General features: G+C 37.0%; 1 protein-coding gene across 22 annotated transcripts in view; it reads right to left on the reverse strand.

Moving 5' to 3' along the window:
* DEPDC5 (DEP domain containing 5, GATOR1 subcomplex subunit) overlaps nt 1-12,931 on the reverse strand; it is a 112,089-nt gene that overhangs the window by 79,204 nt on the left and 19,954 nt on the right. For all 22 annotated transcript variants that reach the window (XR_008993877.1, XR_008993875.1, XR_008993876.1 and 19 more), the window contains 5 exons: nt 9,379-9,448; nt 8,987-9,059; nt 1,929-2,032; nt 1,562-1,636; nt 84-218 (listed from right to left, as the gene is read on the reverse strand). Coding sequence is in view for 19 of the 22 variants with exons in the window: in XM_057492363.1 (XP_057348346.1) it covers nt 84-218; nt 1,562-1,636; nt 1,929-2,032; nt 8,987-9,059; nt 9,379-9,448 (457 nt within the window). In the remaining 3 variants the exon portion in view is untranslated. The remainder of the gene's footprint in view (nt 1-83; nt 219-1,561; nt 1,637-1,928; nt 2,033-8,986; nt 9,060-9,378; nt 9,449-12,931) is intronic.

Raw genomic sequence — 12,931 nt, forward strand, 5'->3', positions numbered from 1 at the left:
TGATGCAGAGCCAGGAAAAGCTGAGTTCTTAGGGAAAGTAGGGCCATAAACACTTGGAGACAGCACACACGGGGGAGCAGTACCGTTATCTATCATCCGCTGCTTGGTCAAGATCATGAGTAGACGGTCCACTTCAAACACACCCACCCCAGGCGTGATCACCACAGACATCTGCCCAGTTCGGTCAAAGTTGCGGTTGATGTAGTGCTTGTCGAACACTTCAAACAAAGCAGAAGTCCTCCAATGAAGACGGTACAGCTTTGCAGAAACCAGCCACTAGCTAGGATCTCTGCTCTTGGAACATTTTGCCTGTGTTTCTATTACAGCTATTGTCACATTCTGGACTGAGTTCTAATTAGTTGTATGAACATCTGTCTTTCCCTTCTACATTAAGAAACAGCTTGAACACAAAACTATGTCACTGCCCCTTCATCAATACCTAATACTTGTGCAGCTTTAAATGCTCATATTTCATGTCATTAAACAATCTATAAATGACCTTGTTGAAACTCAATAAAAATCAAATTATTAATCTAAGACAATACTTAAGAGAGCGGACCACAATCTTGCAATGGCTTTGTAAATTTGGCAAGTTAATTTTTATTTCTGGCCTGTGCAATTCTTACTTTAGAAAATCAGTAATATCCAAATAGGACAAAAGGATGTACAATTAAAAGACGTCATGTTATAGAATCCCCAGCACCTGGGTAAGGGCACACGGCCAGATGATACACAGGGAGGTGACCACACATCATTACCCCTGCCACTGGCCAGTGCCAGCTGCATGCCTAACCAGAGCTGGGCTGAGCAGGCTCTCTGCTGAGGACAGAATTCTGAACAGAGAGCAGAGCTGGGAGTTGAATGTTGCTCTCAGAATTACTGCTGCTGCCGTTCCCAGAGCCACCTCGATCTCCACCTTTTTCAGCATGGCTCCAAGCCTTTCCTGGCTGTCCCAACAAGCCCTTTAACCCTAGAGCAAATTTTTCTTTTTGTTTAAACTAATTCAGTAAGCCTCTGTTATTTGCAAACAAAGTATCTCAGCTAACACACAAATGCAGGGACAAACATTTGGAAGAAATCACACCACATTGTTAACAATGGTCTCTCTTAGAGGAGATGACCGTGGAGGGAGGGGCGAGACTTTTATTTTTACTTAGTATCTCTATTATTTGAATTCTAGGAGCATGGGCTCCCTTTGTAATTAAGAAAAAAAGGGGGGGGTAGATTTTAAAAAACTACCCTGAAGCAGTTGAGGGATGGGGTGGAAACTAATTACAATTTTTAGTAAAACAAACAGCCCAAGGACAGTTCCTCCCATCTTCATTCTTAGGTCACCATAACAAGCAAATGAGAACAGCAAGTTAATTTCCAACAGAAGACCCAAGAGCTAAATTTTGGCCATTACAACTACCCAGTCAGAAGTTATTACTTTCAATTAATCTTGGGGGTAGGCGGCTGGGGGCATCCTCAAATAGTCTGGGTCTCTGGACATCAATAAAGAGAAGTTTATAGCCATGTGGTAATAAGTAAGATGCCCACTCCCTGGGGGTGGCATCCTTACCATTGAATGACAAATTGATGGCCTCCAGGTAGTTTCCTTGTGCTGAGGTAGAATTGTCTCCTTTAGGAAAGCCCTCTGAAGCAAAAGACAGAAGAGAAAGAAAGAAAAACATCTCATGAAAGATGAATTCTAAGGGAACAAGCACAGGGTGTCTGGCTCCACAGGGCTCCCTATCACCTAGGAGGGACATTACTGAATTTACTGCATACATATTGGACAATTCGACCCAACTGGAAATGGAAACCTGATGAGAAGCAAAAACTATACACAACACTGGGAGGGAAACAAGCGCGAGCCTCTCCACCTCCCAGCCTCTCTCTGCCCACACTGCCTCTCCCCACTGCACCTACAGCCACGAGTGAAGTACCTTCTTGTTCCAGTCGCACCAATACTGGATATTGGATGAAGAGCTTTTTAATGGTCACGAGAAGTGAAGTCCACTCTTCTCTCCTCTCATTCTGCACCACCACTCTGAAAGTGTCATTGTAAAAGAGACATTGAGCAGCTCTTACATACCGGACATCAGGCCCCTCACGGGGTTTCAAGGAAAGGAGGAAACAGACCCCCAGAGTTAGGAGAATTTATCATATAATAATAAATAATAAAGTCAAATGCATTTAACAAACAGTAACAAAGAAATGTAATCATATCAATAGTCATATAGATTGAAAAGTAAAAATAAGAAAATATTTTTAAATTTCCTTGAGATTATATTAATGCCCAGTGTTGAGCAAGAATATGAACATTCTCACATATGGACGATATATGTGAAAAGCCTTTCAAATTGTCCATATGTGTGTTTTAAATATATATCCAATAACATATTTAGTCAAGAAACTAGATCAGTAGAAAGGGATGGGTAGGAATCTGTTTACTGTAGACCTTATGAACTTTTAAAATGTTGAACCATGTGAATATATTTTTAAAAATAAAATTTAGATTTAAAAAGAAAAATATGCATTCCCATTAATTTGGTAGTTTTAAACCTGGGGATTTTTCCTAAAGAAAAATTTTTTTTCTTCTTTCAGGGTAGTTTTTCAAAATCTCCCCCCGCCTTTTTTTTTCTTAATTACAAAGGGAACCATGCTCCTAGAATTCAAATAATAGAGATACTAAGTAAAAATAAAAGTCTCCCCCCTCCCTCCACTGTCATCTCCTCTAAGAGAGACCATTGTTAACAATGTGCTGGGCACATGACCCAGAATAACCAACACAATATTGAAGGAGAAGAACAAATTTGGAGAATTGACACTACCCAACTTCAAGGATTACTGTAAAGCTAAAGTATCAACTTTCAAGGCTTACTATAAAACTGGTGAAAGAATAGACAAATAAATCAATGGAACAGAATAGAAAGTCCAGAAACAGACCCACATAAATACAGTCAACTGATTTTTGATGAAAGAACAAAGATACTCTTTTCAACAAATGGTGTGGGATCAACTGGACATTCAAATGCCAAAAAAAAAACAATCTAGACACAGACCTTACATCCTCATAAAAATTAACTCAATGGACCATAGACCTAAGTATAAAACATAAAACTATAAAACCCCTAAAAGATAACACAGGAGAAAACCTATATGACCTTGGGTATGGTAGAGACTTAGTAGCTTCAACACCAAAGGCACAATCCATGAAAGAAAAATTGATATGCGCTAGACTTCATTAAAATTTTAAAAACTGCTCTGCAAAAGACAGTATCAAGAGAATGAGATGACAAGCCCCAGACTAGGAAAAAATATTCTCAAAAGACATATCTGATAAAGGACGCCATCCCAAATAAACAAAGAACTTTAAAAACTTAACAATAAGAAAAAAACAATCCAATTAAAAAATGGGCAAAAGATCTGAAAAGACACCTCACCAAAGAAGACATACACATGGTAAATAATATGAAAGGATGCTCCACATAACATGTCATTAGAGAAGTACAAATAAACCAATAATAAGACACCACTACACACTTCTTAAAATGGCCAAAATCCAGAACACTGACAACATCAAATGCTGACAAGGATGTAGAATAACAGGAATTTTCATTTACTGCTGATGAGAACGTAAAATAGTACAGCCACTTTGGAAGAAAGTTTGGTGGTTTCTCACAGCACTAGACATACTCCTACCACACAATCCAGCAATTGTGCTCCTTGGCTTTTACCCAAATGAGCTTAAAATTTATGTTCACACAAAAACTTGCACATGACTGCTTGCACAATTGCCAAAACTTGGAAGCAACCAAGATGTCCTTCAGTAGAAGAATGGATAAACTGTGGTACATCCAAACAACTGAGCATTACTGAATACTCAAGAGAAAGGAGGTATCAAGCCATGAAAAGACATGAAGGAACCTTAAATGCATATTACTAAGTGAAAGAAATCAACAGGAAGAGGCTATATACTGCATGGGTCCAACTATATGGCATTCTGGGAAAAGCAAAACTGTGCAAGACTCTAAAAAGGTCAGTGGTTGCCAGGGGTTGGAGTGAGGGAAGAGGTGCATAAGTGGAGCACAGAGGATTTTTAGGGCGATGAGAATCCTATGTATCATACTATAATGATAGAGACATATTATAACACATTTGTCCAAACCCAAAGAAAGTACAACCCCAAGAGTGAACCTTAAGGTAAACTAGAGACTTTCAGTGATTGTGATGTGTCCATGTAGGTTCATTAATTACAACAAATGAACCACTCTGATGAGGAACAGTGATAATCAGGGGAGGGGGATGATATGCATGTAGATGGAGAGGGTATATGGGAAATCTCTATACTTTCCTCTCAGTTTTGCTGTGAACTAAAACTGCTCTAAAAAAAATAGGTCTCTAAAAAAAAGGGGGGGAAGCAAGAAATACTCCGGGATACATAACCATATATCTATTTATCACAATGGTATATAGATAATTATAAAAATTAGGAAAAAAATTAAATACCTAACAATAAGGAATTCATTAAATTATGATAAAATTTCAGACTACAACAATTTACTATACACCCATAAATACGCTGTGACACTCTTTGATAACCTGAATATGACTCATGAGTACATAGGGGTTTACAGCACTACTCTGTCTACCTAAGTATATATGATTTTACTGAAAACAAAATGGGCTAAATAGAAAAAGATCTGGAGAAACTATATGACAGTATTAAAAGTTCTTCCCTTTGGACTGTAAAGTCAGACCAGGAGTAAGACAAGAAACAAAAAAGATGAAAAAAAAAAAAAAACGAGCAAAGATGAATACACAATTCACAAAAGAGAAATATATAAAAAGGCCAATAAACACGAGAAAACATTTACTATCAGTAATAAAAGAAATGAATATTAAGATTCAATGACATAACTTTTCCTCCACTCCAACTGGAAAAAGAGAACAGTCAGTGTTGGTGAGGATACGGGAAACAACCCTGTTATTAGGAAAATAGGACTTCCTATTCCTCTGTTTTTGGAGGGCAGTTTGGCAAGTCAAATGAAAAGCCTTAACAAAAACAATATCCTTTGACCCAATAACTCCATTTCTGGGAATTACTAACTAAGGATATGGTTAAAGACATGTCTATAAGGACATGTTGCAGAACTTCTGACAACAGCAAAAAGTTGAAAACTGCCTTAGTGTCCAATAATAATTAGCAACCCAGTGGAATTTCTATACAGCAATAAAAATGATGCTGTGGAAGTAGAGTATTTGACATGGAACGGAACTTGTGATGTAAGTGGAAAATGTTAGTTTAAAACATCATGTAAAAAATCATAGGAGCCTGTGATCACATCCCTGTGACAATTGATTTTTGTCTCTATGAACAGGGAACAGAGTTTGATGCACCCAGGTCATGATGCCTGTATCTGGGAGGTGGAATTGCGGGTGCTGTGAATCACTCTTCACTGAACTATCCTTTGTGATTTTCCTAAAATGAACCTGTATTGTTTTTATAATAAGAAAAATACAGTCAAAGCTCTTTCAATCTAAAAAAAGTCGGGAATAACTTTTTAGTGATGTGAGAAAACTTTAATATATTAATAATATAGTCATATATATATATATAAATATAAATCTACATTCAAAACTCATATAAGCATACTTTATATATTTTAATATATCCATAATTATATTCAAATGAACCCATACTCATTATGCAGATAGAATTTCATATATTGTTAAGCTACACAGTCTCAGGGTTCCAGGAACCCACTGAAGTGGTATGAAGAATTTATTTGCACAGAGGGTAAGTGGTTTTTCCATGAAATTCTTTCATGAAATTCTCACAGGTATAGAAGGCCCAGAAGAAGATTAACAAATAATTTAAACTGTAATTAGTATGGAGTTGAAGAATACAGTGGTCAAAAGCACAGACTCAGAACTAGACTACCTAAGTCAAGTGCATACTCCATCTTTTAATTCTTCATGGATTTTGAGTAAATCACTAACACTCTGTATCCAAGGTTCTCTATCTGTAAAATGGGATAACAGTAACCATTACAAGGAATAGTGTGATGTTTAAATGAAACAAGATATGAAAAATGCTTGTTTACATATTACAAATCAATCAAGATATATAAAATTAATCAAGATAAATAAATTTGAACAGTGCCCCATACATGGTAAGTCCGGAATACAAATGATAACTGTGACCATCTTATTATCATCTCAGTAGGGTAGTGGAGCCACTGTTATTTTCTACTTTGTGCTCACTTATATTTTTCAAAATTTCTACAATGAATATGTTACTTTTTAAATGATATTTATTTATTTCATTTAATAAATATTTAATAAATTATTATTTATTATTATATATTTTTCAAAATTTCTACAATGAATATGTTACTTTTTAAATGATATTTATTTATTTCATTTAATAAATATTTGCTGCAATATATTAACTGTGGAACCCACATAGTAGATATATGGGTGTTCATTATACAATTCTCTCAACTTTTCTGTTCAAAATTTTTCATAATAAAATATTGTAAAATATTATATATTTATTTATATTGTATATTTATTCAAAATAAAATATTGTAAAAACACAAAAGATTAAGCTAAAAACAATGCATGATTCTACAGAGAAATCTGGGTCAGGAAAAACAATTGGTAAAATTCAGCTGGCAAAATTTGAACATGAACTCTATGTTAGATAATAGTATTTATATCAATGTTAAATGTTCTGAATACCACTATATTTTGCTTACATAGACAATGTCTTTGTTCTTAGTAGATACTTGAGGAAGTACAAGATAATCAAGTATCTATTAAATGTTAATAATTGGTAAATCTAGATGAAAAGTACACAGATAGTCATTCATTATATTCTTTCGACTTTCTCAAAAGTTTAAAATTTTTGAAATAAAAAGCTTTAAAAGTTATCCAAAAAACTGCCTAAAAAGCTCCCATAACTTCTGTTACTCTTCAGAGCTTATCTACAATGACAGTTTCTGTTTTAATTATAATTTTTTTTTTAAGATTTATTCTTCAGGAATTCTACTACGAAGTCGAAAAAAGGAAAAAAAAATACAAGTTCACATTTCATACTGGCTTAGGATTTAGAAAGGAACTTGCTAAAAAGAAATGTTTAAGGCTCCAGGTGGGGGAAACTAAACTAAAGCCACATAGGAAACTATTACTGCAAAACAGAGAGACACTGTATTTCCAAGTATGAAGTAGGAGGGGAAACAAACAAGTTCCTCCTCTCAGACAGACAGAAACAACCTGAGGAAGCAAGACTGGACCAGGAACAGAGAAGTGAATCAGAGGAAAGCAGTCTCTAAGGGCTTGAACAAGTGTGGTGAGGTGAAGAAAGGTGCTTATTACCAAGGAGTTGGTTTTACTTAAACATATAGCCTTTGTACCTTAGGCAAGAATAAAATAATCAGTCCAAAACCTGCAAAACAAAAGGCTTCCTAAAGGCTACTCTATCCTCCACCTAAAATGCAATAATTATGTCGCAAATTTCTGCACAGATCTGAGAACTTAAAGGGGGGGTCCTTCAACTCCATGCCCTCAAGCAGCTCAATCCAGTTGTATCTGGCATGCTTCTGTCATCTCATAAAGGGTCCCCGTACTCAGTGGCACTGCTAGGACAACCGACTGGCTGACCTGCATTGTGCAGTGATACAGCGTGAGTACAGGGCGGCCCACAATGAGGTAAGTCTCACTAAGAAGAACAAGGTTCAGCTAAACCCATCAAGCCTTCAGAACAGGCTTCTCCACCTCGGCACTACTAGCACCTCAGGCCACACACCTGGGGGGGCAGTCCTGCACATTGTGGGACGTTTAGCAGCACCCCTGGCCTCTACCCACTGGGTAGAGTTGCATGGCCTCCCCTTCCCACCACTCCTCTACCATTCTGATAATAAAAATAAAATGTTCTAGACATTGCCAACTGAGGGGGTTTAGCGGGAACTGGGGAACAATGGCAAAATGCCCCAGTTGTAATCTCTGGTTTACAGAAAATAAACAAATACCATCACAAGGATACAATCAGACAGTTTCAGAAGGGGTTTTCAATAGCCTCCCTATTCAAAATGTGGTGCAAAGACCAGCAAAATGTGCAAAAACAGTAGTTAGACAAGCAGAACCTCAGGCCCACCCCAGACACCCTAACCTGATTAGAAGCAGCACTTTACCCCCATGGGATGTGGGGTTAGGAGGCAGGGGGATCATATGCACGCTAAAATTCGAAAAGTACAGTTCTACAGAACTACTGACCCAGATTCTTCAACAAGTCAACAGTTTGGGGGTGAAAAGGAAGGGAAAATTGTTTTAGATTCAGACTTAACAAGCAGACCAAACATAAGAAGGTCTTTTAGAGAAAACTAATGAATCCTGAAATATGTACTAGACAGTAGATTGATATTAAAGAATTATTAATTTTGTTAAATGTGGTAATGATATTGTGGTTATATGTGAAAATGCCCTTGTTTTTAGATATAACCATAGCAACAAAATATTATAGTATCAATAATTTACTCTAAAATTAAATTTAGCCAAAAAAGATATGAAGCAAATATGGTATAACTTTTAAATCCAACTGTTGGGTATATGAATTCATTGTATTATTCACTATTCTTTTCTGTGAATTTGAAAATGTTCACAATAGTTTCAAAAATCTAAATATGATATGGTAGTCTGGATTGGATCCTGGAACAAAGAAGGTACATAAAGTGGAAAAACTGGTGAAATTTGAGAAAGGTCTGAAATTTTGTTAGTAGTAATGCATCAAGGCTAATCTCTACTTTTGACAAATGTATCCATGGTTATGAAATGTTAACAGGAGAAACAGAGTGAAGACTGTAAGGGAACTCTCTCTGTATTATCTTTACAACTTCTCTGTAAACCTAAAATTATTCCATAATAAAAAGGCTTTTTTTTTTTTTTAAGTTAGAGGAGAAACAACCAAAGAAAAGCACAGCAAAGCATCCAAACATACTTATAAAAGTCTTCATAGAACTGCCCCCTGTGATCCTGTCGAATTGAGGATCGGTTTATTTCAGGAAATTCATCTGAAATACAGAAAACAACCTATGTAGATCAGGTTAAAAAGACAAATTCAGTTTCTCCTTTCACCATTCTGGGTTGAAGATTTGCATCACCAAAAAAAAAGGGGGGGGGGCAATTATATATGTATTAAGTTGGTTTATGATGAATCACAGCCCACAAACTTCTTACATCCACTAACGGATGGTGCTATCTTCCATTTTATCCTGTCCTCATAACAGAAAAGGTGGGAAAGATGGAGCATAAATGCAGTGGGAAAGATGTGAAAGAATGGTTGGGGGAGGCAGAAGCTTAACAAAAAATAACTGTAGGAGAAAGACTTACCCAGAGATTTTGCATCATAGAAAGTTCTAGAAAATAGGACCACTGTCACTTCATGACTACAGTTCTTCTCCTAAACATGAGTAGAGAAAAAGAGGGCACACGTTTATTTCATTGACTTAGATATGAAGCAGCCTGCACGAACACCGTTATTTTTAATTCTAGGAGCCTCAGTGGCAGTATGCAGTATTGGGTAACGTCACTAACTGTAGGTTGTATAAGGCAGTGGACAGAGCTCTGCTGGCAATCAGAAGCCTGGACTGAGTCCTGACTCTGAAACTTACCACTGTGTGACCTTGGGCAAGTTACCTCAAGTCCCAGGAATGAGGAAAGTGCTTTGAAAACTGTGTATCACCAGTACGTACAGGCCGCTATTTCCCAGCTTTTGATTTGACAGCCCAGCGTCAGAGAATCATGGTATTTGATCACAGTGGTTTTTTTTTTTTTTTAATTTCTTTAGAACAGTAGTTTAGTGAACAAGAAGAGAACCCATGGTGGTGGAGTAAGTATCAAAGCTCCCTCCACCCCCAGTCACCACTATCACAGGAAGAGAATTGGGGACTGCTTGAGAGGCAGGGTCAAAGCCAAGGCAATGAATTACCTTTGCACTGGGATAGGGACTAGTGAGAATAAACACTTCCAAGGAGTCAGAAGATCAATGTTCTGGAAATGGGGTGTGTACAGATGGCACAAAATTTGGCTTGCACCAGTGAGCCAGCAAGCCCAGTTTCAGTTCCTCCTGGGTTTTTGAAGACAACAGCCTACTCTGACCAACCCCATTTCTAGCTCAACCAGACTTAATGACTATACAATTCAGCATTTACCATGTAAGGTATATATATATATATATAAAACAATGCACATTACACTCCACCTTATATTCTTCCATGGATATACCTCAAGCAGACAGAAATTCCTAAATACAAGCCACAGTACCAAGAACAGAGTACTAGTAAAGAGCAAACCTGCATTAGCCACCGACTAATTTAACATACTCCTAGTGTTCCAAACTCAGCTCTAAATTTACCTGATTTTGAAATGTGACATGTAGGAAAAATACCTTACAATGGGCTGGTGTGGACATACAAGTCTCCCAACTCATATGTAACACAGGAGATAACATACAACAGTGGTGACATGGGCCGGGATTATAGAAACATAGGACAGCTCAGGAGTTAAGAGCTCAGGCTAGTTCTGGATCAATGGATGGAACCAGATTAGAATCCTCATTCAGCTTTTTTATGCTATTGCTCATGAACAAGTTACTGACCTCTTTGAGCTGTACTTTCCCTACCTGTCTAATAGGGAACAGAGGACTTTGTCAGATAATGTGTTCAAAACACTTTCTACGATACCTGATATGTCAAAACAATAAATGTTAACCAGGATTATTATGATTACCCCCATCACAACTATATTTTGGGCTCAGAAATGAATTTACAAATTCATTTTTCATCTTGCTCAATACTGTTCAATACTCCCATGCTCAACACTGCTATCCACAGTGTTAACTTTAAGTTACTCAATAGGATGTATGAAGAAAAAACAATCCTCACTAAACTTCAATAAATCAACACCGAGTGGTTACAGGAAGTTATTTCAATTCATTTTCAAGTTCTTTCTTTAAAATCAAGTACTTGATTTTTAAAAATAATCAAATCCTAAGAGCAAAGTCCTGTAAACTAATGAGTGGGCCTGTGCCATATCCTGTCCCTACAGCTAATCATACATACACTTACAGAATCTTGGGTTGGGGAATATCTAAAGGACAACCGAGCCACCCTTGAAATGGAGGTTTTCATAGACCCAATACTGAAATGGCCATTATGTGGTCCAAGGTGACCATCATTCAGCCCACCTCTGGGGCCTGGATTCCTGCAGCCCCTGCTATTTGTGCTCCTCTTCAGGTCCCCTCCTCAGACAGACCCACAGGCCTGATTACCTTTAACTATACGACTGCAGAAGCTTAATTCCAGTCTGTCCCTTTACCAAATTGCTCCTAGCTACTGTACTACCATTCCTTAAATTCTCCCCAGCTTTGATAACACTATTTACTCCAGAATCTTTAATAGCTCCTGCTTCCTTTCAAATCAAGCCCAAACTGCATGTGTTGACCTGATCCATCCATCTAATCCAATCGTATTACTTGATTATTCCCCACACAAACCCTCTATGGAACCACATAAGACCACACCCCACTCTCATACCCATCTTCATCCTTTTGCTCATATTCTCCACATGAAACACCTCCCTGTCTTCCTTTCCAGCCATCCAAACCTTCCTCAGCTTTGTGAGTTCAATCCCAACCCCTGAAACGTATGGTTTTGCTGATCCAAACTACCCTGCAAGTCTGCAAGCATCTGAGAGCAAGCATCACATTCCTATTTCTCTAAACTTCATAGCTGAAGAATATTGCTGCCATATTACCAAGGAAAGAGAATGGGACTTAGACTCCACTGAGATCTATATCCTATAGAGACTTAATTATATGCAGATACTTTACAACACCTTGAGAGGTAGGTACTATTACCATCTCCATTTTTCAGGTAAGGATATAGAGGCTCAGAGAAACGGATTACTTCTCAAGATGAAAAAGCGAATTTTAAGCCCAGTCTGTTTTAATACAAACTCCATGCTCTTTCCACTGCACAGGTGACCTCAAATAGCTCTCATATTTAGGTCTTTGATCAAGTTTGAGTTAGTTTTTATATACAATGTGAGGTAAGGGTCCTTCTGCATGTGGCTGCCCAGTTGTCTCGGAACAATTTGTTAGAGAGACTATTCTTTCCCTCATTGAATGGACTTGACATCCTTGCCTAAAATCAACTTAACCATATGTAGTCATGTACATTCTACACGGAGTCTCAATTCTACTCCATTGATCTATTTATCTACCTTATGCCAGTACCATAACTTTGACTACTTTGGCTTTGTAGTAAGTTTTGAAATTAGGAAGTAAGAGTCCTCCAACTTTGTTCTTCTTTTTCAAGATTGTTTGGCTATTCAAGATCCCTTGCAATTCCACATAAATTTTAGAATCAGCTTTTCCATTTCTGAAAAAAAAAAGGACATTGGGATTTTGATAGGGACTGCAATGAATTATAGTTTGCTTTGGTAGTACTGCCATTTAAACAATATTAAGTCTTCCAATTGATGAACATGGATTTTCTTTTCATTTATTTAGGTCTTATTAATTTCTTTCAGTAATGGTGTGTAAATTTTAGTGTACAAGTCTTGCACCTCCCTGGATAAATTATTCCAAAGTACTTTATTTGCTCTGATGCCCTTATAAATGGGATTATTTAATTTCCTTTTTAAAATTTGATTCCTTGTTTTTTAATTTCCTGTTCAAATTATTCATTGCTGATGAAAAACAAATGATTTTTGTGTTGATTTTGTATCCTGAAGCTTTGTTGAATTTATTAATTCTCAGAGTTGTTTTTTGTGTGTATGGATTTTTTAGGATTTTCTGCATATAGGATGTCATCTGTGAATGGAGATAATTTTACTTCATTTTTGCCAATATGGATTCCTTCTATTACTTTTTCTTGCCTAG

This window comes from Manis pentadactyla, chromosome 14 (assembly GCF_030020395.1).
Source record: "Manis pentadactyla isolate mManPen7 chromosome 14, mManPen7.hap1, whole genome shotgun sequence".
In the NCBI taxonomy this organism is placed as follows: domain Eukaryota; kingdom Metazoa; phylum Chordata; class Mammalia; order Pholidota; family Manidae; genus Manis; species Manis pentadactyla.